At 35.8% G+C, this 26,253-nt stretch overlaps 1 protein-coding gene across 10 annotated transcripts; it reads right to left on the reverse strand.

Annotated features, from left to right (window-relative positions):
• Positions 1 to 1,460: 1,460 nt before the first annotated feature.
• Positions 1,461 to 26,150, reverse strand: LOC113734953 (uncharacterized). Of its 10 annotated transcripts, none has more exons than XM_027261738.2 (11): positions 25,758 to 26,150; positions 24,832 to 25,013; positions 24,672 to 24,732; positions 24,491 to 24,539; positions 23,309 to 23,363; positions 23,151 to 23,238; positions 21,565 to 21,683; positions 19,621 to 19,746; positions 18,935 to 19,028; positions 17,384 to 17,538; positions 1,461 to 1,597 (listed from the first exon to the last, which is right to left on the reverse strand). In XM_027261738.2, exons 1-11 carry the CDS (start codon positions 26,053 to 26,055, stop codon positions 1,559 to 1,561), a joined length of 1,266 nt encoding a protein of 421 aa, XP_027117539.1. In that variant the 5' UTR covers positions 26,056 to 26,150; the 3' UTR covers positions 1,461 to 1,558. The 10 variants fall into 10 exon arrangements, 6 of the variants coding, with proteins under 6 accessions (XP_027117539.1, XP_027117543.1, XP_027117542.1 ...); XR_011841685.1 differs by having other exon boundaries at positions 1,463 to 1,597; positions 17,384 to 17,522; XR_003459468.2 differs by lacking the exon at positions 1,461 to 1,597 and adding an exon at positions 13,287 to 13,667 and having other exon boundaries at positions 17,384 to 17,522.
• Positions 26,151 to 26,253: the final 103 nt, after the last annotated feature.

Genomic DNA, 26,253 nt, shown 5'->3' on the forward strand with positions numbered 1-26,253 from the left:
CGTGAAAAGCTCCCTTTTTTTGTAGCTTAAGATGATCTCCAAGTATCAAGCTAAGTGTGTGTGAAATTTGGAAGGAATTGGAGATGATTTGTGCAAGATTTAGAGATGAAGAATGAAGAACTCCTTGGGTTATTTTTTTGCAGCTGATGGCCGGCCACTTTGTGAGGAAGAGAGAGTGTGTTTTGATCTAATTTGGCTTCCTAAGAAAGCTTCATTTGTGTGGCTAGTATTGGTGCAAAAGTCAACTCTTCTTCGCACATATACGCACGCGTTTTGTGCTCGATTCCTCTCGAATTGATTTCACTAGTGCACTAAACCTTTAATTCACTCATATTCATATTAATATTATTCACTCTTAATTATCCCCAAAATAAGGGTCTAAAATCCCTCAATTAAATCGCGCGTGTAAAAACGCGTATATCTAAATTAAGCGCGATAAAGCGAAACTTCTAAAAAATTCTTATAACGATAGTAGTAATAACTATCACTTGAATACTTAAACATAGAAATACCTATTTTAGGACCATTATACAAGTCTCCAATTTTTTCAACTTATGATATTTCCAAATCAGCTAAAATCCCTAATCGCGTATTCACTATTTTCACTTAATGAGCTTCCAAAAATTAAATTTTGAAACGATTCACTTTAAAAATATAACGAAACTATAAATCTATGTAATTAGGTCTAAAGAGGTTAGAAAATAATAATCAGAGTAAATGGGAATTAAATATTTAAATATGCTCGGAATGGATTTTAAAAATAATAAATTTTTGTGAGACATCACATTGTCCCACAGTTAGCTGCCCCGTGGGGCCGTTAATTTTGTTTCTGGCGGTGTTGAGCAACACAACAGGCTAATACCTCAACAAAAGTCCTCAACCAGGTGGGGGATACCATAACACATTATTAAACCAACCTAGGACTTTCTCCCTTACCGATGTGGGATCATTACAATCCACCCCCCTTAGGAGACCCAACGTCCTCGCTAGCACACCGGGGTTGGGAGTCAACTCTGATACCAACTCTAACAACCCTGGTCGATATTGTCCCACAGTTAGCCGTCCTGTGAGGCCATGAATTTTATTTCTGGTGGTGCTGGACGACACAACAGACTAATGCCTCACCAAAAGGTCTCGACCAGGTGAAGGACACCATAACAGATTATTAAAGTAGCCCACGACTTCCTCCCTTAATCAATGTGGGATCATTACAATCCATCCCCTTTACGGGACCCAACGTCCTCGCTGGCACAACGGGGTTGGGAATCGGCCCTGATACCAACTGTGACAGCCCCGCCTTGCCTAGGGCGTACCCCAAGTGTTAGTGAACTGTCTATCCAACTCTCACCAGAACTACTAAGTCAAAACACACGTAAACTCTAGAAACATATATATCCAACCAAAAACACTTAAAATACAAGATCATGCCCTTATATATACATTGGAATGTTCCATAATTCAACTTGTATTACAAGCCAGAATATACATAAGATATCAAAGTACAATTAGGGTTTACTATTACAGAGGAGCTTAATCAAAAGAATATATATAACTAACTCTACTCTTTTCTCCAATCACAGTTCCAAAATATTGTCTCCTGTAAGGAAAACAAAGGTAACAAGCGTGAGTTTGTTCTCAATGAGGTACCAAAAGTTCAAGCAATCAAGAATTATGAAACTCCATTTTTAATCAATCAAATATAAACACCAAATAGGGAGATGAACAAACACCTCAGTCAGACATAGTAATTCAAATAGAAAGGATACAGATGACTTTCAAGAGCCAAATTCTCGTTGCAGTACTTGATCCAAACTCGTTGTCTCTCCATCAACGTTTAGAGAAACAACCATGACCGTAGACCCCACTTTATACCAAATTCCGTCCATCAAACATACCCCTTACCAGACCCCAACACCAAACAAAAACAGAAGTGATAATACTCGAATATACCAAAAATCAGAGGATTTCAGCATGCAGATAATTAGTAACAATTCCTCATGGATCGTCAATCTACATCGACCAAACCCTTACTAGCTCGATTCAATTAACTACCAATGAGGTTTGAACTCAAATTTCACAGTCAGGTCGTTGGATAAAAGCCTCCAAACGACATCAAATCATGCACAAGTAATAGATTCAAATTGATACAGTTAATCAGTCAAATAGTCAAGAGAAACGAGTGTAATAAAGTACACACTCGTCTCGTCCAGAATAAACGGAAGTCACAGTTATTCAAATCGCAAATTTCAAGTAAATCAAGTAAGCAACGAGTCACCAATTCAAGCAAAAACAACTTCAACAGTTTCCTCCCGAAGTATGCCCTTGGTCACCTGCACGTCCTAAGAACAACCAAGGTAAAATAATTATGGTTCTCACATCCAAGACCTAATGAACGGAATTCACAAGTGCCCTGACTACGAGTCGAATGCCTATCCATGTTAATTACTAGTGCCAGGATGAAAATGTGATTTTGGGGCGAAAAGGAAACATGTTGACCTAGGAACACGAAAAATCCAAAAGTCCTTCATTTCTACCCAAAATCAACTCAAAATCAAAGGAACCAAACGACCTCAAAAATTGGACAGCACCTTCCCTTAATTTCTTTACTTTTCCATCCTACAATCAATCACCAATCTCATCTCAAATAACCTCAATTACACATACAAATTATAAGCTATAAAACACACTTAATAGGGTCACAACACCCTTCATATATAGCCAATTGATAGCTTCAAAAACTAACCACAATCAAGCTCAAATTGAAAACCCTAAGCTCAAATTTATGCACAGAAGTTGAAATTTTCTTTAGGCAAGTCAAACTAACATATAAAACTTTAATATTTCACATAGCAAAACTACCAAAACATGAACAACCCTCAACCATCACATATGAGCAGAAAATTCACCATAAAACTGAAAATTACTACAACACTACTTCAACCCATGAAATTTTCCCATAAAGCTACCAAAATTACTACCTTAACCCACTAGTTTACACATATTGGAAGTAGAAGAAAGTTGCTAGCCAAAGTTACCTTGTAATCTCAAGAAAGATGGAAACTTAAGGCTTCTTCCTTCCAAATCACTCCACCAACACCTTGGAATCTACCTTAGTTATCACTTTTATGGAGTAGTTTTCAAAGGGATTGGCTAAAACTCAAGATTGAAGCTTGAAATTGAAGTGGAAGATGAACTCTCTCTCTTGTTTTTCCTCCTTAGGTTCGGCCAAAACAAGCACAAAATGAAGAAAAATGTTGGTCAAAATTAGTTTTTAGGAAAGGTAAAAAATGTTGGTCAAAGTCCAACTTTCAATGGTGTTGCGACAAATGTCACCTTAGGGTTTAATCTCATCCTCGTCTTCCAATAGTTAATTTATCTAACTAATCTCTAATTATCCCTTAGTACCTTATAACTAATATCCCTTTATACAAAATTTCACCTAGTCGTCAAAAATTTATCGCACTAACGGCACTAGCGGATCCCACTTTCATAATACGCTACTAACGTAACATGAACTAACTTATACTAGAAAAATGCTTTAAAAACTTGACTCCCTTAAAACATTATCTAGAAAATTAAGATAATAAAGTAAAGTAAAGTAAATGTATGCAAAGAAATAAAATAAATCATATAAAATAAGAATTTTTTTTGTTCGGATCCTCACATAGTTCACCTCTTTAAATTATGATATTCGCTCCAATTCAACCACCTATTGTAGTTCAAGGTTTTAGCAAGTAACATGAGCAAAATTGAGTCCAAAAGACCACCAAATCAAAGGACTTTAAGGCTAAAAGACAGCAAGGTATACAACTGCCCTGCCTACTAGAAATTTTCAGCAATGAAACAAGCACAATCATAAGGTTTTCACCTTCCAAAATGCATGATTTTCACCCAAATCCAATACACAAAAGTCTTAACTAGTGTTTAGAACAAGATTTAGCCAAAACTCATCATGAAAAGGTTGAGGAAAAATAAGATAAAATGCATCACTATCAACTCGATCAACAAGCAAAATCGCAACCCTAAAAATTAGAGAAAATGACCAACGAAAACCCTCCATTTCATCTAAATTTCAACACATAAACACATAAATAAAGCTTAAAGGTTTACCAAGTATCTTAGGCAAACTTACTACAAAATCACTCCACAATCAAAGGGAACCAAGATGATTCCAAATTGGACAGCATTTCCTCTATTTCTCCTTAAATTTTCCTTCAAATTCACACTTAACTTCATGGCAAATCCACCTTAAACAAGACTTCAAGGTATAAGCTATAAGAGGTACTTATTCAGGCCACAAAACTAACCAAATTGGACATAAAACGAGCTCTTATACCATCATACCAAGGTTGAAAAAATATAAATCCTAAGTTAAAATTCATAACAAGAAGCTGAAAATTTCTATAATGAAGCTAAAAAAAGCATATAAAAGCTAGAAAAATCACATGACAAAGCTATTAGGTCATAACAAAGCTGAAATTAGCATAACAAAGCTAGAATTCATCAATCAAAGCTGAAAATTTCGATTTACTACACAAACTATGAAATTTTTCATAGAATCTACCTTAATCAAGTCTTAAATTTACTCAAATGCAAGATAAAAGAGAAAAGTTGGTATCTAGACATAAATACCTTTAAACCCTATGAAGAAACGAAGAAATGCAACCAAGAGTTTCTTATCTCCCCAAATCTCTCCACAAAAGCCCTTCTATCCACATTGGTACAATTTTCTATGGATTGAATTTGGATCGTAGGATGAATTTCTCCAAGATTCAAGCAAGGAATCAATGTGAAATTTGGAGTTTCTTTTCCCTTTTTTCTTGCTAAGAATTTCGGGCAAGAAGGAAGAAAGTTAAAGAATTTGTCCAATTTTCAAAATAAAAACCAAGACTAGTCTTGGTCAAAGGATGGTTGGATAGCCAACAAGTGTCGGTTTAGAGTTTAAAACTTTTACCTTTGTCTTTCACTTGTTTCTAATTGCTAATATATATTGTTTTCCTCTAATTCACTCTTAGCACTTCTAATCACATAAATCATCTTGTAAAAATACATGTTTGTCCACTAAATTTAATACATACCTCACTAGTGGGTCTCACTTTCATAACGCACTACGAACTTAACATGCACTAACTTATATAAAAAAAAATGATAAAAAATCTGGACTCACTTATAAAAATATTTAGAAAATTAAGGCAATAAATTAAAGCAAAAAAATGTATTCAAATAAATAAAGTAAAATATAAAAATAATTTTCGCGTCCACAGAGAGAAATCCGTTCTTAATTATGAAAGAAAAATTATATACAAGAATATAATTTGAACTCAAACTCAGTTCTTATATACCATCTCTCATCTTCTAAGAACCCTCTATCATTTCATATATAAGACTACGTAACACCTCTTATGCGTCTTGTGTAGTATATCAACCCACCTATTTATAGACTACATTATTTGACAAAAATTTAAAAAACAACTGAAAATCAATGTTATTTCCTAGACTTGTACAGAATAGAAAATAACTTCTAACACTAAACAAAATAAAAAATTTCTTACCTACTATTTCAAATAACTAAAATCAATTAGAAAACTGATTGCTTCCATACAAAACAAAAAATCTATCTAAAAGAAATTAAGCCAATTTCCTAATAAATCTCCACTTTAGTGAAAATTTCTTTTAATAACTATTTATCTCAACTACCAAATAATATGGTATCGAACTATACACCTGAATCAATATAGTCCTAATATCAAATTGATTCAATCGACAAATGAACATGTGTAGTTACCCCGATTCCAACCTCCAATTGACTCGTAAAAAGATGTCTCAATTCACCGTCTCCCTTTGTAAGATTTTTTCTCACTACCACTTGCAATCCGGAATCTCCTTCTATAAGCTCTAACCCTAATTATTGAGGCAACTAAGTGATAAAATCATTATATTTCTTCTCATCCTCAGAACTGTCTCGCCATGTATGGTTTCCAAAACTCCACCTAAAACAAAAAACTCGTAACTGTTAGAATCTTCTAGCGCATGAAAATTAAATCTCTTTATTGTTTTGGGACACATACCACACCATTCAATCTTTGTTTCTTTAAAATACGTGTCACACCATCCAAAAAACATAATCGAAATCTAAAAATCATTAGAGGTATGAAAAAGTCTCCACCGATTCATGTCTACAATCAGTATTGGACTCCACTTTTTTCTTAACTCTTGAATCACCTGTCTAGATTCACCGTCAAGTATCTTCATGTTTTTTGACTTTCCATTCTTCACTGTTGAAAATATGTGATCTGATATTATGGAAAGATTTGATATTGTAAATATTAAAAAAGATTATATTTGATTGATTATAGTATCATATATTAATTAGGTAATAGATTGATTTAGATTAGCATGATTTTAAAATCTAAATTAGGTTACACTTGTGTATATATATTTGTATATTGTGTAGTCCAAAGATATAAAGAAAAAAAATTCTCTCCTTTTTTTCTTAGTTTTCATGGTATCAGAGTTTCAAACTCTGTTATCAGTTTGTCTTTTGACGTGACCCTATTGAGTCACTTTTAGGTCTTTTTTGTATGAATTATAACAGCAGATATGAAAGGTAGTAGTAGAGAGATGAAAACAGTAGCTTCTAATGTTATTCCTACAACATCAAAAATTACTGAACACAAATTGAGTGAAAAAAATTTTTTGGATTGGAGTAAAACTGTTCGGATATATCTGCGCAGCATCGATAGAGATGATCATCTCACTGATGACCCACCCGTTGATGGGGAAGAAAAGAAGGTTTGGCTAAGGGAAGATGCAAAGCTATTTTTGCAGATCCGAAACTCTATTGATAATGAGATAGTCAGTCTCATCAATCATTGTGAGTTTTTTAAAGATCTTATGAATTATTTGGCTTTCTTGTATTCTAGTAAGGGTAATTTCAATCATATATATAATATTTGCAAGGAATTTTACCGTCCGAAAAAACAGCAGAGATCCCTTACAGAATATTTTATGAATTTTAAACGTGTATGAGGAGTTGAATTCTCTCATTCCTTTTAGTACTAATGTAAAAACTCAACAGTCTCAACGGAAACAAATGATTGTAATGAGTTTTCTTGCAGAATCACCAATTGAGTTCGATGCTGCTCGAACATAAATTCTCTCTAACTCAAAGATTGTTTCCCTCCATGAAACTTTCACACGAATGTTGAGAACCGAGGGATCTTTATCTACTTCCAATGTTACTAGTGTTCTCGTGAGTCGGAGTGGAGCTGGTCGAGGAAATAATGGTAAAAACAGTGACAAAAATGGGACTGATGGGATTACTGGTCACGGACAATACAACTCAAATCAGCGAGTTTGTTATCACTGTAAGAAACCAAGCCATACCATACATACGTGTTGGGACCTTCATGGTAGACCTCAACAGCAGCCCCCGTTTGCAAATTTCGCAACCCAGGAAAACAATTATGTGCCTTCTGACAAATCTATACTCATCTCTGCTGATGAGTTTGTCCGCTTTACTGAGTTCCAGGCCTCACAAAAATCTACTAACCCATCTTCTAGTACCAATTCTCCTTCTATTGATCACTCAAGTAAACCTACTGCATGTCTTGTGTCATCTTCTAACAAATGGATCATCGATTCCAGTACAACAGATCATATGATCGGTAATAAAGGTATCTTCTCCTCTTTTAATCCTAACAAAGATCATTCGAATGTTACTTTGATTGATGGGTCATGCGCTTCAGTTGTGGGTTCTGGTATAGCAATTCCTATGTCATCTATCCCCTTATATTCAGTCTTATGTTTACCTAATTTTTCGTTTAATCTACTCTCAGTCAGTATAATTACAAAAGCTCTCAAATGCTCTGTCTCATTCTTTCCTGAATATTGTGTTTTTCAGGATCTTATGACTGGGAAGATTATTGGTAAAGGACGTGAATCTGTCGGCCTGTATACACTTGAAACCCCTTCATCAAAAATGCCGAAACCTATTGCATGTTCCTCCACCTTGACTCCGTTTGAAATTCATTGTCATTTGGGTCATCAATCTCTACCCACCTTGAAGAAGTTATGTCCAAATTTTCAGAATTTATCCCATTTAGATTGTGAGTCATGTCAATTTGTCAAGCATCATCGTTTGCCTTATTTGCCTAAAGTCAATAAACGGGTTTCATCCCCCTTTGAATTAGTGCACTCTGATATATGGAGCCCTTGTCCAATAGTATCTAAGTCTGGTTTTAAGTATTTTGTCACCTTTGTTGATGACTACTCTCGTGTTACTTGATTATATTTAATGAGAAATCGGTCAAATTTATTTAATATCTTTTGTTCCTTTTGTTCTAAAATAAAAGCACAATTCAATGTGCCTGTACGCATTTTGCAAAGTGATAATGCAAAAGAGTACTTTTCTAAACCCTTTAATTCATATATGTCAGAAAATGGAATCCTTCACCAATATTCATGTCCTAACACACCACTACAAAATGGTATTATTGAAAGAAAAAATAGACACTTATTAGAAATTGCTAGAGCCCTTCTATTTCACAGGAAGGTTCCTGAGCAATTTTGGGCAGATGCGATTTCAACAGCCTGTTTCTTAATTAATCGCATGTCATCTTTTGTGCCTGCTAGTGAGATTCCTTATTTAATTTTGTTTCCAACCCAATCTTTATTCCCCATTGAGCCACGCATATTTGGGTGTAGTTGTTTTGTTCGTGATACCCATCCTCAAGTGTCTAAATTAGATCCCAAATCTCTCAAGTGTATTTTTGGGTTATTCACGTCTTCAAAAAGGGTATAAATGTTATTCTCCAAGTTTAGATCGTTATTTAGTCTCTGCTGATGTTACATTTTTTGAGGCGCATCTATTTTTTCTTGAGTCTAATGTCTATAGTAGTCAGAGGAAAGGAGATGATATTCTAGTCTACACTGTTACAACAACTGTTCTTATAAGACAACCGATCACTCAAGTGTATTCTCGTCGTCCTCAACACATAGACTCACATCCTCCACCACATTCTCTGTCTACAGATCCGAGTCTTGATCCACCGCTTCTTCAGTCTCTAGATTCCAGTCTTGATTTGCCTATTGCTTTAAGAAAAGGTAAAAGACAGTGCACTTACCTAGTTTCATCATTTGCTTCATATGATCATTTGTCTCCCTCCTTGCGTTATTTTACTGCTTCCTTAGATTTAATATCTCTTCCTCAACGCTTATCTAAGGCTTCAGAACATCCTGGTTGGCGGGCTGCTATGAAGGAAGAAATGATGGCCCTAGATAATAATGGTACATGGGATTTGGTTCATCTACCAACAGGTAAGAAACCTATTAGTTGTAAATGGGTGTTTACCGTAAAAGTCAATCCTGATGGTTCTGTTGCTCGCCTCAAAGCTTGTCCTGTTGCAAAAGGGTATGCTCAGATATATGAGTGGATTATTCAGACATGTTTTTTCCTGTAGCAAAACTCACCTCTGTTCAATTATTTATTTCCCTTATTGCTACTAATAATTGGCCTTTGTACCAATTAGATGTTAGGAATGCATTCCTTCATGGGAATTTGCAAGAAGAAATTTATATGGAGCAACCACCTGGATTTGTTACTCAGGGGGAGTCTGGTAAGGTTTGTAGACTCCGAAAGTCATCATATGGTTTAAAACAGAGTTCTCGTGCTTGATTTGGGAGATTCAATGAGGTGGTTTAAGAGTTTGGCGAAGAAGTGTAATTCTGATCATTCTGTCTTTTATCAACAATCTGAAGTTGGTATTATCCTATTAGTGGTTTATGTTGATGATATTGTTATTACTGGTAGTAACAATGCAGGTATTACAGCTCTTAAAAATTTTCTTCAATCACGCTTCCAGACAAAAGATTTGGGTATGTTGAAATACTTTTTAGGCATTGAAGTTACAAAATGTAAACAAGGTATCTTCTTATGCCAAAAGAAGTATGTCGTTGATCTTTTGAAAGCAACAGGAAAGCTAGGTGCTAAGCCATGCAGTGCACCAATGATCCCCAACATGCAACTTACAGCAGATGATGGGGAATTATTCTCAGATCCTGAAATGTACCGGAGATTAGTGGGGAAGTTGAATTATCTTACTGTAACTCGTCCGGATATTGCATATCCAGTTAATATTGTGAGTCAATTTATGTCCTCACCAAGAACCATCCATTGGGCAATTTTAGAACAAATCTTATGTTATTTTAAAGGAACTCCAGGACGTTGTATACTATATGATAATCATGGCCATTCTCATGTTGAATGCTTCTCAGATGCGGATTGGGCAGGTTCTAAAATTGATCGAAGATCTACAACTGGATATTGTGTCTTCGTTAGAGGTAATTTGGTATCGTGAAAAAATAAGAAACAAAGTGTAGTATCTCGCTCTAGTGCAGAGATCTGAATACCGGTCTATGGCACAATCCACTTGTGAGCTTATATGGATACATCAATTATTGTGTGAGGTGGGAATCAATAATTCACTTTCAATGAAATTATGGGGTGACAATCAAGCTGCCCTTCGTATAGCATTAAATCCAATTTTTCATCGGAGAACAAAGCATATCGAAATTGATTGCCACTTTGTTCGTGAAAAAATTCAGCAAAACTTGATCTCAACCAGTCATGTGAGAACTGGAGAACAATTAACTGATATTTTCACTAAGCCTCTGAATGGTTCAAGAATTGATTACATTTATGGCAAGATGGGTATGATTAACATCTATGCTCCATCTTGAGGGGGAGTGTTGAAGATATGTGATATGATATTATGGAAAGATTTGATATTATAAATATTAGAAAAGATTATATTTGATTGATTTAGATTAGCATGATTTTAAGATCTAAATTAGGTTACACTTGTGTATGTATATTTGTATATTGTGTAGTCCAAAGATATGAAGAAAAAGTATTTTCTCTCCCTTTTTTCTTAGTTTTCATTCACCATCAATGCTTTTTGTCAAACCATTGAAACAGAGATACCACTCACTAAATTGTTCAATTAGTAACAACCTATCCACTTGATTTCAATAATTAACCAGGGTCTAACCTTGAACACCCAAACTTTTGATCCAACCATTCAGTTTGTTGGGATCCAAGTGCTTGTGAGCAGTCCAATCTCGCAATCAAACTCTGATACCACTTATTAGGATCCAAGCACGGAATACACAACTATTGAGATATCAAGTACACAATAATTTAATGGCAAGCAAGTCACAGGCATGAAAGATAAACGACACACAATATTTAACGTAGTCCAACTCCACCATTGAGCCTATGTCTATGGAAAGAAACCTGTTTTTTATTATGAGAGAAAAACTCTATACAAGAATACAATTTGAACCCAAACTCAATTCTTATATACCATCTTTCATCTCCTAAAATCTCTCTTTCATTCCATGTACAAGGCTACATGACACCTCTTATGTGCCATTGTGTGCGCCTTGTGTAATATGCTTACCCACCTATTTATAAAGAACATTATTTGGCAAAAATCCAAATAACAACCGGAAATCAATGCTAATTTCTAGACTTATACAGAATAGGAAATAACTTATAATACTAAACAAACTAGAAAATTTCTTAACTACTACTTCAAGAAACTAAAATCATTTAGCAAACTAATTATTTTCATACAAAACAAGAAACCTGTCTAAAAGAAATTAAGCCAATTTCCTAACAAAGAACTCACTTCCCTACTTGTTGCGACGATCTACGGATTAGATTGTTGCTTTCACGTCGGATTTCTCACTAAATCAAGCAAGAATCAAGTAGAACTTGGAGTTGGTTTTCTCTCTTTTCCTTTCTCTCTCTCTCTCGGCCCTTTAGCAAGAAAAATGAAAGGCTTTTTTTTGATTAAATTGGAAAGATAAAGACTAAAGAAAGTCTTGGTCAAATGAATTCTTGGATCGTTGACCAGTGGCACGACCTAATTCTAAGCTTATTTCTCTGTCTCTCTTGATGTCTTTAATAACCAATCTTATGTTCCTCGAATTAAATCTTAACATTTCTAATCACATAATCCTTCTTGCACAACACCCTTCTTGTCCACTAAATTTATTACACACTTCACTAGTTGGTCACACTACTATAATGCACTACGAAACTTAACATACACCAAATTATAAAAAGAAAAAGATAAAGATCTTAGACTCAACCATTCAAGGAATCAAGAAATTAAGGCAAGTAAAGTAAAATAAAAATTAACTAAAAGAAGATACAATACAGTATAAAATAACTTTCAGATCCTCACATCCAAGCAAGCGGTCCGCTAAACGTTAGAGTACGCGCTAAAGAGAGGTAGGATTGTCACATAATGCATCGGCTATGCTATCGATTATGGTGTTGAAAGATACCTAAATTCTAAAGTTCGATTACTTTTCAATCAAATTTTGTGCCATCTAATTGGGAGGGAATTCTTATTGCAATAGCTGCTTTCATACATACAGATATTAGATAACATTGTAAGTTATCTTACTTTATTACCACATTTTAAGCTTATGGTTTAAACTTAATTTTGAATGTCAGAAGAAGAAAATGTATGCCTAAGCCATTTCCTTCATATTTTATGTAGTTTTTTTCTGCCTTACTTTATATTTCTTCACAAAGTCATCTTCATTTAAATTGTGCTGTTAGATTTCTATACAAAAGAAAATCTTTTACTGAAGTCACTGTGGAGTATTCCCTTCGTGATTTAAAGTATATCAATGCAACCATATGCGAGGGGACGTTGCTAGGTAAATGCATTCTTATTCTGCATTGTTCCTTTTTGATCAATCCTCCTATAATTTTTATTTAAAAAAAGAGATTGAAAGGAAAACCTTGAAGGAAATTTGAAGCCATTAATAATTGACAGCCATTTCAAGGAAGAAGAATAAAGGCAATTGACAAACAAGATACAATCAATTTAATCGTCTAAATCTACTGTTTGTGCACAAAAATGCTAATGGTTGTTGGTTGCTTCATCCTAATCTGATATGTCATAATGAACATTCTACACGTCTAATGTCGATTTTGCCTCACTAAATTGCATTAGAAAACAAGCTGGCTTTGTCTGTTGACTTGATTTTATTTTTAATGCATCTTTATTTACCCAAAAAAAAAAAAAAAACAAGCTGGCTTTGTACAAGTAGGCACATTGGGATTTACTAAAAGTTGCAGAAGTGCACAAGTGTGACAAGGGAGAGAAACATGAATTGGGTGGTACGGGAAAGAAAGTGTAAGTGGAAGGCCCTGAATTTGAAAATTCTCACTTACACTAGAAAGAAAAAGTGTACGAGCGTGATAAAGATTCAATGGAGATAAATCGATTGAAAGTGAGAATATTGGCATCTCAAATACAACAGCTTAAAATTAAAAGTAAAGAAAGATAACCATAAATGTGGATGCATAGCATCCAACTTCTGCCACTACCACCAAAAATGGTGACTCCTGTATTCTAGGAACCTGATTAAGAGCAACAATAACATGGAATCTCTCTAGAAAATAGCAATTTATTTGGCCAACTTCTGTCACTACCACCCGAAATAGTGACTGCTGGATTTTAGGAACCAGATTAAGAGCAATGCCTTGGTGTAATAGCTAAGATTGGACCCCGAGAATTAGATGTTCTAGGTTTTAATTCTCCTGTCCCCCTGCGCGCTTCTTTTATCCCACCCATCTACTGCTAAAAAAAATTTAAAAACAAAAACCAAATTAAAGACAAGAACATCAAATTTCTATCATAAATAGCAATGCCAAGATTCAAACTTCGGATTAGTTGCCAGTAACTTTTAATATCAGGTCAAAGTATGGAAAATGATCTTTGTCTACCAGATTCCTAATCCTTTTCTTGTGGTGGAATGGCGTTATCACAAAGAATATCAGGTCAAAATACGGAAAAAGGATCTCTTTCTACTAGGTTCCTAATCCTTTTCTTGCGCAGGAATGGCCTATCATAAATTACGCAAGAAGTAATTCATCCCCTATGTATGCTACCAAAATCTAGACACTACATCATACATAAAATACCACATGCAAAATTTACATGCGAAGTATAAATTTCTCTAGGTAAGACATGAATTTGGCCTACTCAAGTATTTGTTTTCCTTTACATGCAAAATTTTAATGGCTGTTGGTTGCTTCGTCCTAATCTAATGTCATAATGAAAATTCTACACAAGTCTAATGTCGATTTTGCCTCACTCAATTGCATTAGAAAATAAGCTGGGTTTGTACAAGTAGGCATATTGGGATTTACAGAAAGTCACATGCAGAAGAGTACAAGTGTGACAAGGGAAAGAAACATGAGTTGGATGGTAGGGGAGGAAGGATAGTAATTGAGAGGTCCCGAATTTGAGAATTCTCACTTACACTTAAAAAAAAAAAAAAAAAAAAAAGTGTACAAGCATGACAAAGATTCAATGGAGATAAACCGACTGAAAGTGAGAATATTAACTCCATTTGAATTAGCTGTTTTTGGGGATTTTTTGAAATATTTTACTGTAACAGTGCATATGAAAAACTTTTACTATAGATATGCTTTTGGAATATATTTTGGGATAACTTTTAATATTAAATAATTATTTTTATGGTACTTATTAAAAATTAATACTACCACCCATAACCACGACCGCCACCACTCCCTACCCACGACCGCCACCACTCCCTCCTTTATCCTCCCCCATCCCTCTTGCCCCTCCTCCTCCCTCTTCTTCCTCCCCTTCCCTTCCCCCCATCCCCTGGCCCTCCCCTCCCCGCTCGATCTAGCCGCGACCGCGACCAGATCACAGCCTCTGATCACAACTAAAGGCCTCGACCAAATCAAAAGGGGGAGGGGAGGGCCGAGGGATGGGGGGAAAGGGAGGGGAGGAGGAAGACGGAAGGAGAGGGAGGAAGGAAGAGGGAGGGGGTGGTGGCGGTGGTGGGTGGTGAGTGGTGGTGGTGGTGGTGATCGGTGAAAAATGTCATAAATTTTTTTTTTTAATTTTTTGTGTATATTTGTGAGTTATTTTTTACATATTGTATGGATGATATGTTTTTTGAACTGTTTTCGTTTATGTATTACTATAACATATTGGTATCTCAAATACAACAGGTTAAAATTAGATGTGAAGAAAGATAACCATAAATGTGGATGCATATCACCCAACTTCTGTCATTGCCACCAAAAATGGTGACTCCTGTATCTAGGAACCTGATTAAGAGCAACAATAACATGGAATCTCTCTCGAAAATACCAATTTATGTGTGCCCAACTTCTGTCACTACCACCCGAAATAGTGATTGCTGGATTTTAGGAACCAGATTAAGAGCAATGACTTGGTGTAATGGCTAAGATTGGACCCCAGGAATTAGATGTTCTGGGTTTTAATTCTCCTGTGCCCCTGTGATTCTTATATCCCACCCCTCCCCTGCTAAAAAAAAATTAAAAAAAAAAAAACCAAATGAAGAACAAGAACATAGATTTCTATCAAAAATAGCAATGTCATGATTCAGACTTCAGATTAGTAACTTTTAATATCAGGTCAAAGTAGCGAAAAAGATCTGTCTATCAAATTCTTAATCCTTTTCTTGTGGTGGAATGGCATCATAAAGAATATCAGGTCAAAATACGGAAAAAGGATCTTTGTCTAATAGATTCCTAATCCTTTTCTTGCGGAGGAATAGCCTATCATAAATTAGGCAGGTACTAATTCATCCCATATGCATGCTGCCAAAATGTAGACACTACATCATGCATAAAATACCGAATGCAAAATTTGCATGCCAAGTATAAATTTCTCAAGGAGAGAAGACATGAATTTGGCCTACTCAAGTGTTTGTTTTACTTTACTCATCTGATATCAACTTCAAAAACAAAAATCTCCTATCAGCTAAAATACAAGACAATTTGATGTTCATCAAACTTTGAATCGAATAGATTTTAAAGTCAATCTAAGCGAACGCCAAACCAAAACATACAGTACTACAGATCTGCAATAAAAGGCAAGTTATGAGTCGAGTAACAAATAAAGAAACAAAAATATTTTCCCTATACAGCATCTAGATCGAACTCTACCCCTACACCCCTCCCCAAACACACACACACACACACCCCCCCCCCCCCAAAAAAAAGGAAAAAAAATTGAAAAAAAAAAAAGAGGAGGGAAGAACATAAAAATTGTTCTGAATTGCTCAAGACTGAGTTAGTAAAACTTTTATGAAGCTAAAAGTTATTTTGGCAAGTTATCATAAGATTATGACTTGCGCTGTTGTTTAGAAGAACGTCCTCCAATAGTCATTGAGATGTTTCGGAAATAGCTTTTGAAATTTTTTTTTAAATACTACTAAAACAAATCATATTCTAAAATAACTTTTCCATTAATGAAATTAAGCAATTTTAAGAAACATGAAGCAAACATGAATAAGCAGCAAGTCAAATAGGCAATATGACAATGTAAAAATTAATACATCTAAAGGAAAGGGAAGCAGAAATGAGAAAGGGAGAAGCAGATCCAGATGGCATTTTCCTAGTCGCACTAACACATTGCCACCCCTGGCAAAACTTAGGTAACTAATAGCATTTTTAAGTAGCACAAACACATTGCTACCCCTAACAAAACTTGGATAACAATGGCTAGTATGAAGTTGTATCATCATGAAGGTAATTTTGACTGTGCCAGTCTCTACTACTACAACTGCTACAATGATCTGCTATTCAAAAAGTTCTCAGGCAGACTTTAAAAAAGGCATCTTAGCATGATGAAGCAAAATCATTACTTCAAATATTCTGACGAAATAAGAGGAGCACTACTGCTAAATAAGTATAGCTCTCAGAAAGAACAGAAACATCACTTTAAAATAAGAAGAGCAATCTACCCCTTCAAAAGAATGAAAATTTAGTGCTTCCACCCCTTTGAGTGACCATCAACCATATATGGCTCAAGAAATCCGATGAACTGCAAATTCAATTCAAAGTTCTTTAATCTAAACAGAACTATCTTGCTTTGAAATCAACAAGCCAATCTTCATTGGCAATTTCACAAAATGTATGTAGCAGAAAAAACTAAATTTATGAAGAACGATTATTCGGAATTGTTATCCAACTCTAGCCCAAATGTCTAACTCACTGGGGAAATGGATAATTCATTCCAATTGAAGAACCAAAACAAATGGTAGTAATGAACTTCAATAAACAGGAAAGAATAGTGAAACTTGGCTACAGCAGATCATATAAGTAATACTCTTTTTTTCGGGGTGCAATTGAACTACTAATCTACAACTTTATAACAGAGTCCAATAGTAACTAGGAAATTGATACCAAAATAATGTAGGTATGAAAGTTCTATATGCTAAAGTTAAGATATCAATCTCTTTTCTAGCAGACATCAAACCATAAAAACCAAAAGAATGTTAGGTATACCTTGTGTCCATCTGCGAACCACCGTGCACCATAACCATCAGCTACCCTTATTTCAAACACAACACCATGCGGTGGAACTCTATGCATATTCAACCAGCAGCAATTAGCTATTAACCGTCTGATGACATCCAATGCGAGCCTATTTTTATTAGAATCTGGACAGTCAATATGAGAAATTAATACCTATTTATCCATAAACAAAAAGAAGGCACTTGAACATTCATTTTTTTAAATTGGACCTGATCCCAAAATGCCATACTGTATAGTGCTTATCGATGCACTTTATTATGAAAACTAACAAAAGATCTACAAGTTGACACAGCCTGCAAGTCAAAACCCAAGTAGGACAAGTTCATAAGAAAGTGCATTTTGGAAGTTTCTGGCAGCTGTCAACCTCACACAAATGTAAGTGCAGCTAATTGAGTTGGAGCACCAAAGGTGATGGAAAGATATACAACGCCTGTAGAAAATGCCAATGGAGGCCCAAAAATAGTGGTATTTGGGAGAAAAAGAGGTAAAGGAAAGGAATGAAAAGGAAGAAAGAAGAAGGAAAAAAAGGAGGGAAAATGTCAATAAAAAATTAAGGTTGATGATTCTCTTTCTTGGGCTATAGTTTAGATGGAGGAGCGAGAAGAATTGTCATAAAAATGGCAGGGGCTGGCATTTTAGAGACAATCATAGCTTATCTTCTCAAATGAAAGTCTGTCTGGAGACATGTATGTGCGTTAATTTTGATTCTCATTTCTGAGAATTCATCAATCCAGTTTTTATAACCAGAAAATCATCATATTAGGCCTCTACGATGGTCAAACCATAACTTCAAAGAAGACATACAAGCTCAACACAAATCTTCCCAAATAGTACACGTCTACTTCCAATTACAAATGATGATTTCACAAAACTATTATCGTTCTCAGTTAGTATTGCTAACCGCATGTAGCTAACACGTGGCAACAAAGAGAATAACTGTGCAATTCTATTATATGATCATGTGATAAATTACTCCATTCAACTTCATAAGATGGAGAACTAGTGCAACAACTATAAGTCTCAGGTTTGCTTCCTGCTTTCACAATCTTTTCTACTGCAGCAGTGTTTTTCTTTCATTGTATCTACTTTTCTATCTGTCTCCATCTTGTTACCAATCTTCTTTTCTGGTTAACTTTTATCTTCTAAATACCTAAATAATTCACAAAGGGATGATGGCAACAAAACTATTAGCATAAAAAAATCACAAATCATAGCCAGTTAAACACTATTATTGATACAAACCAAGGCATAATCCTCAGTCAAAAAATGTATGTGCACTTCCATAGCTTTTCTTTTGAATGTATGTGCACTTCCATAGCTTATCGATCCTCAGTCAAAAAATGTACATGCACTTCCATGCTTGAAGATACGCAGTTCCATGAGAGAAGATGATGCCAAGTTATTTTTCTCAGCGAATAGTGAATACATAGCAAAGGTTACAGAAAGAAAAGCACAGCTGTGGCAGTAATTAGCACATGATCAGACTACCTATCTAAAACAATCAAAAGTAATTTAACTAACCACTTCCACAGAAGTTACCCCAATACTTGTCACTGCTCCTGTTGACATGCTTTGCCAAGGCCCGAGCTCCATTAGTCAGCCTAGATCCTTTAACCTTAATCAAGGAAAGCGAGGGTATAAAAGAAATTAAGTGCTAACACAGGTTCATTATCCAGAAAAACTACAAGGAAAACAAGATCGACTGACATTTCTTTCAGATAGACAAAACATCTTTAATCATGGGAAAACAAAACCGAAGATAATACGAGGGTTTAAAAGTCAACATAAAAAAGGACATCCAAAACATTTATTTTGTGACTTGCTCTGCATTCAGTACATTTCAGCCACCTAAATTTCCACTCATTTCCAGCGAATGAATATGCAGAGCTAGACAGACGAAGCTCTTAAGATATCACTCGACACTTTTCTTTTCTGTTATTCTTTGTAAATAAAAATTTACATTATGAGTTGCTTTGTGCATTTCAGCCAAACAAATTTCCTCTCATCTCTAGCAAAAGAACATGCAGAGCCAAGCAGATAAAGCTTCCTCACGTCACTTGTTGCTTTTCTCGTCTTTCATTTTTCTTCCATCATACCAGAAGTCACAATCACAGAACTTAACAAACAGAGTCAGAGAAGCTAAAGGAATGATAAGCTGCAGATTACTGAACATACAAAGATTGGATCTTCAGAAGTCATTGCAGTACATGTGGATTATGTGGTGTTAAAAATGATGAGATAAGAGTTGATGTCGGTGGAGGAAGCCTCTCCGAAACGGTTCCCACAGTATGCACCATATTCAACATCACTCTGATACCACCATAACTTAATCCCTAAATAAAATGGAACTGCAAAGTCAGTAGCTTGCCACCATCAGTTCAAAACAAAATATGAATTACTCAGTACGCATCTCAAACCAAAATTAGTACAAAACTACCCATAGTGTGTGCCTAATCTATAAACAACAAACAGAAGATATAGCACCACACCCCTATTGCTTTGCCATGAACTACAAACTTGTCAAGATAAACAAGACCAACATTCTCCAGACATCCATAAATATGAATATTACACGTAATAACACATCCAAACAATCAACAGGCTTCCACATAAATGCAAAGAACATAGATGAGTGCATAATTACACTGTAAATGAAAACAGGTCTATGTACACTGCTATGCTTCCATATTGGTAAAAAAAATGAGCAGGCTTGATTCTAAGATTCTACACTAAACACAATTCAGTAACCTTCTTTAAGCATCCTACTCTAATAGAAATTATCATGCTGTAAATTCTTTTCAGAGCTTCCATGGTAGGATTAAAAAATTCCACAAAACCAATGAATTACAGGAAATATCTACATCTCAACATGAAGTTAAACAATCATAAGTTTTCCTAATAGGAAGGAAATATCACACAAGATCATCGTTCTCGAAACAATGGTTGGTAACCAAGTATCAAACATTCAAAAAGTGCCCCAATGGTCAGAGAAGAATTAGCATACAAACATGCAAGCAATCTTTTAATTTCTTCTACCTTCTCATGCAACAAATTTCACTAGTACACATTTCCAGTCCAAATGAACTAAAATGGCAACTTACACCCTTCAACATGCAACACATAAACATAGCTGTCGTCTCACAAAGTCTAATGAGATTTACACACCAATTTGATTTGCAATCAAAAGTTGGTAAGTTTGAGAGTTGTTGAATGAAAATCATTTCCAAAGCTAATGAAACATAAATGAAATCTAATGTCAATACTTTACAATTCCAGACACCTGCCACATTCAGTTACAACTCATGACGTGCACAAAAGAACAAATTAACTTTTATTTGACACAGTACTACACCATAGCTCAATATGCATACACAGTCGATTGTAATAAAAAAATCTGTAAGTACCAAAGAACATGGCTAAATTTTCATCTTTACATAGAGTTAAGTATTTGACAATGTGAGAAAGACAAACTGGAAACTCTGTATTGAGCACATATAAGCATTGTACATGGATTAAATGACTCCTATTTCTTGATAATTGAATCATGGCATAGAGGGCAAGTCAAACACTCAGTGATGACTCGAGGAATTATGGGAGTAGTTTTCAATAACCCAACCAACCATGTTATGTTCAGAAACACATACCAGAAAAAGCCTTAAAATGCTTTCAGATGAAATAGGGCAGCGAGAGGATTAGAATAAAGTATGTGATGGGTTTCTGCGCATATATATGCCCTACATTTACAGTATCTGCCAGTATCACTTTTCTATTTCACCATATTATTTTCTACTAAAGAGTATCAGCATCATATTCATCTTGACCATTTACTAGCCCTAAGAAAAAAGTTGCTCTTTTGATTTTCTTTTGAAAGTACTTGCTGTGGATCGAGGAATATTAACTTACCTAATAAAAATTTAAGTCCTTAGGCAATTCAGTAAATGTGGAGAAGGTTTCACAATTGCAGGGAGCATCTATTAAAATGTTAAACCAAAAAACAATTCCATTTGCATTGAGTAGTAGCATGGACAAATGCATATTCCCAGCTTTGAAATAAAAAGAAGCAGAAATACAGGAACCAAAGAGAAGTATGTAAATGAGAAATCCTGATGAAGAGAGCAAAAAATGCAAGCTTAAAGCCGTTAACCACTAACCAAGAGTATAGCGGCCATACAACTGTACAGCTGAGATGTTGGTTTTGTTACACAAATGGCAAGGACACCATTTGACCTTTCTTTCTCTTCTGAGTAGAAGTTCCTGTAGACTTGCACTCCTGAAAAATATCACAATTCTCTTTAGAAAGACATGCTCGCAAACTCCCATATCATAATTTAGCTAGCCAAATACTATTCTACCAAACAGAAGCTTAGTATGAATACATACACAGAAGCACAACTGCTACAGAAGAATAAAATAATTAATAAAGTAAATTCTTTGTCACTCATGCTTGTATCTCATCCAACCCCCCCCCCCCCCAAACAAAAAAACTCGCACTCATGCTTCTAGCATTGTACTTGAAAAGCTTTCTACTATAGATAGGTCATATGGATTAGGTGTTTCTGGAGATGTATTTTGGGGTATTTTTAAAATTTAAAATTTTATGGGGTTATTTTTTCAAATTTACTAATTTTCACCACCACCCAACACCACCACCATCCTCCCCTCCTCCACGGCCACCTCCCCCTTTCCCTTCCTTCTCTCTCCTCCCTGTCCCTCCCCCTCCTTCCTCCCTTCTCTTCTCTCTTCCTCTTCCTCCCCTCCCTCCCTCCTCCCTCGTCCCTCCGCCCTCTTCTTCTTCCTCCCCCTCCTCCCTCCTCCTCCTCCCTCTTCGTCCCACTCCTCTCTCTTCCTCCCCCCACTATCCACCTCCTCCCTCTTCCTCCCCCCACCATCCACCTCCTCTTCCCTCTCCCCCTCCTCCCCTCGGCCGTGACCAGATTTGGTAGCCGGCCAGGTCACAGCCGCAACCAGACCAGATCTAATTGCAGGGGGGTTGCGGGGGAGGGGAGGGGAGGGGAGGGTGGCGGTGGGTAGGAGAAGAAAGAGGTGGTAGGTTTATCATATACATCTACATACATACATACAATCATATATATACATATATGCACACACACACACATTATATATATGTGTGTGTGTGTTTGTGTGTGTGTGTGTGTGTATATATATATATTTGTATATACATCTGTATATGTGTGTGTGTGCGTGTGGGTGCATTTGAAATTGTAATTTAGAGTGTTTTTGCAGGTATTTTTAGAGTGTGTTACTATAGATTCCAAAAACAAACGCTTGCTTCTGAAATACTCTGCAATCCAAGCAGAGCCTCGAAAATCTTATCACTGATGTGTCATGCCATTATTCTGTTTCATCATTATCATTAACCTTATTGTTTGTGCCACTGTTATTGGTGTCTTCCACGTTCAGTCCCAATTCCCCTGAACCTTTGCTAAGTAGGTCCACACAAGATTAACAAATGTCTTGCTAAACTTAGTACTAAAACTAGCAAACAGGTGTAAATCCTACTCATCAATAACCATATGTGGTCCTTGCTGGTACTCAACTATCCACATCTCCAGGGAGTAAAAATGCATAAAAGCATCATCGTTAAATGAAACAAGGAAAGAAGCTTTGAAAGTGTTTTCATGCATTATGGTTCCTGCTAGTCTTGAAGATGACTACAATCAGTAGGACTTGTTCCAATTTACTCTGCTTTCGGAAAAACTGAATATCAAATTCATACCTTCTTCGATGTTTTTTACTCCAGGGAGAACTCTTTGAAGACTTTCTGCCTCCAACATCTCATGGAATGAAATATATTTATGGACATCCTGAAATTAATCGAGCTCTTCTTATATTATTCAATAAAAAACAAATCAACTGGATGAAACATGTTATAACCTGAACTTGAAGAAGCAAACTTTTATTGAAGAGAATGAAAGCTCCTGGTACAATTCTAGCACCCAAGAGAACACATCATCAGAAATAAAGGGCGAGGAAAACAAAAAGTACACTCAAAGAAAATTTTGACCTATAAAAGGAAAAGGATGAGTTGCTTTATTCAACAGTCAAGATCAGACTTTCGGGCCTAAAAACATAGCTTAAATAGGCTTTTTGCCAGCAAATATCAGTGTTTGGGCATTAGTTCAAGAAGCATGATACAATAGATGTCTAGGTTAGATACATACGAACTTATATTATGACAGTCAGGAGAAGCAAAATGTGCCAGCAAAGGAGAATAATTCAGGATAAACTTGTTACAGATCACCATAATAGTCCTATCAAATCAACCAGACTTCACCTTCATATTTAGTTTGGAACTGCTAACTGAATTGCTCAGTCCCTCTAAATCAAATCAATAACAACTAAAAAATATTTTGCACTCATGTGTTTATTAGTTGACATCTACTGAGTACAAATCAAGCACTGTGTGAGTGCCAAAAGATCTATAAGAAGACCAGAAAAACCAAGACGAACTCTAGTTTAAACTCTCTGTTTGAGCCTCACTTTCAACTATGAGTAAATTTGGTGCACATCTAGATAATGTACTGCCAAAATGTCACCCTTAAGTCAAAAAGACTAAAGATGAACTGATTTAAGAGTTAAATTGTCCATGTTTTATAAATTTATGAAGGTTTTGGACAGGTTCAGTGAATCTCAATGGAAACCCAAACATTTCCCCTCAAGCAAATAACCAAATAGCATTAAACTACAATATCAAATCTCATGTCAAATTGGAATGAGAGAATACTTTGAAAATACAGGTTTTATGGATATATTTTGGCCTTTGTGATGTTTTGAATAACCTCAAAACCGTTTTTTGCCCCTACTAAGGTATCTGCCAAACCTAGTCAAGGAACGGGTATCTAGAAAAAAGATGTCCTATCTCAAGAAATCAATTATCAAACTTTTAGAATTCACAAGGAACTAAAGCAAATTTGGGTTGTTTCAAATGAACAATTTGTTTGTGTTCATGATTTAAGCATTGACGTAGAATCCAGTGAATCATCACCTAAGTAACAAAGAGGACAACACAAGCAAAGTGTGCAGTTTACCCCACTATGGACAAGAAAGATGTCATACCTGTTGTAGTTCCCAACTGCACACCTTCCTTCAACCGTCTTGCGTGCATCTAGAAAACAAATGATAAGTTATAGACTTACAATGATAAGAACGAATACACCCATAAAAAAAAGAACCAATCACAATCAAGATTCAGATAAAGTCATTTGAGCGAAGCATTAAAATGCTGGCATTTTAGTACCCTTCAGCTGAGAAAAGAAAGGTTCCTGGACGTGGAGTTCAAAATCCACAGTTGCCAACATCTATAAGATAGAAACTGCCAATACATCAGTATGAGCAAAAGGTAATTTAAATGAGTGAGGCAGTCGATCAAAAAGGCAAGATTGTGACTTTTAACTTACATTCAGCAACTGAGAACCCTTTTCATTGATTAACTTAGTCCACTCCTCTTCTTTCAGCTTCAAGGGATTATCTTCATGATGAACGAAATCAAGTTTGTCAGAAATCCGAAACAATCCTCCACAAGATATAGAGTGATACAAGCATGCTGCTAGGTGCTTATATAAAGGATATGATGGAACCCCTGTAAAGAGATTAACCAAACATTACTCATGTCAAAGAAAACCATTTACCTACAAAACAACAGGACAAAAAGATAATCAAAGATAAACCTCCTACCTTAAAAGCAGGTGAACAAACTGTGACTACTATGAGACAAGAACAATATTCCACAAGGTACAACACAATGAAAATAAGACGAGAAAGATCTTCACTAAGGATCATCTCTAGCAGTTGACTGCCTAGATTTGCCCCGAAAATGCTTCTCTCAAAATGTGCTATTGTATTTTTGAATTAAATCCAACGTGCATATCTGTCCAGAAAAACAGTGTCCGAAGTCTACACTGTCTGTCACTGTTAATTTGTTGCATGGTTTACGACTTGAGAGCTGCACATTATACCAAACAATCTCAACTCACAATTGCCAGAGCCTCAAATGCCAAGAAACCTAAAACTTCTGGAAACCTGCTAGCCACCAGTTCTCATTTCATGCTAAAATAGCAGGAAATCATGAGTATCTTGTAATAGATATTAATTATTTCTATCATTTATTAATTTTAAAAGCATCCTATTTTTTCCCCTAATGCACAATATTCAAAATTAACAGCCTTGACATACAACTCCCACAGCACGAGGTCCAACACTTCCAAGTAAATTGGTCGAACAAATCATCATAAATATTTTTACGTTCACAAGAAAAAAGGGCAGCGTAAAGTACAACTATCAAAGCATAATGTACAAGGTGTTAGTGCTGTAGAAGAGCAATTACCGGTGGATGATGATAAGGGGAAGGAGGAGGAAGGAGTGGAGGGATGATCATCCCGTTGGAGAAGTTGAGAGCAGTAATCTTTAGAGAGGCCCAAGTCAAGTTCTCCATTTACAGAGGAAGTCAGTGTGAACTTCAGCAGATCTTTAATGCAGTCCTTTAGTTGGATTGGCACCACACCTGGGGACGGCGGTGGTGGTGGTGGAGGGGGAGCTGGAGGTGGCGCCTCCGTGGAAATTTCTTGTAACGGTTGCTCTGCCATGTTCTCTGCTCGTGTTTGGTCAACGGTGATGGAGGACATCAGTACCGGATGTGATCAGGGAGCAAGGGACAGATACAAAAACCTGCGTTGAACTCTTTTTTATGGTATGATTACACCTTTGAATGTTTAAAAAATATCACTCCCCTCCCTTATTATTAACATATATAGTAAATGTGTGAATGTCATTCCCCCAAATTGAACTCAATTGCTGATGTGGCACTCTTCCATTGGTTAATT

Source organism: Coffea arabica, chromosome 3c (genome assembly GCF_036785885.1).
Source record: "Coffea arabica cultivar ET-39 chromosome 3c, Coffea Arabica ET-39 HiFi, whole genome shotgun sequence".
In the NCBI taxonomy this organism is placed as follows: Eukaryota; Viridiplantae; Streptophyta; class Magnoliopsida; order Gentianales; family Rubiaceae; genus Coffea; species Coffea arabica.

Coding starts and splice junctions, on each gene's coding strand:
- LOC113734953 (XM_027261737.2), bottom strand. CDS start 26,055: ATGTCCTCCATCACCGTTGACCAAACACGAGCAGAGAACATGGCAGAG. Junction 24,540..24,671: donor TTTCTTTTCTCAGCTGAAGG/GTACTAAAATGC, acceptor TTTGTTTTCTAG/ATGCACGCAAGACGGTTGAA. Junction 23,239..23,308: donor GTTTGCTTCTTCAAGTTCAG/GTTATAACATGT, acceptor GATTAATTTCAG/GATGTCCATAAATATATTTC.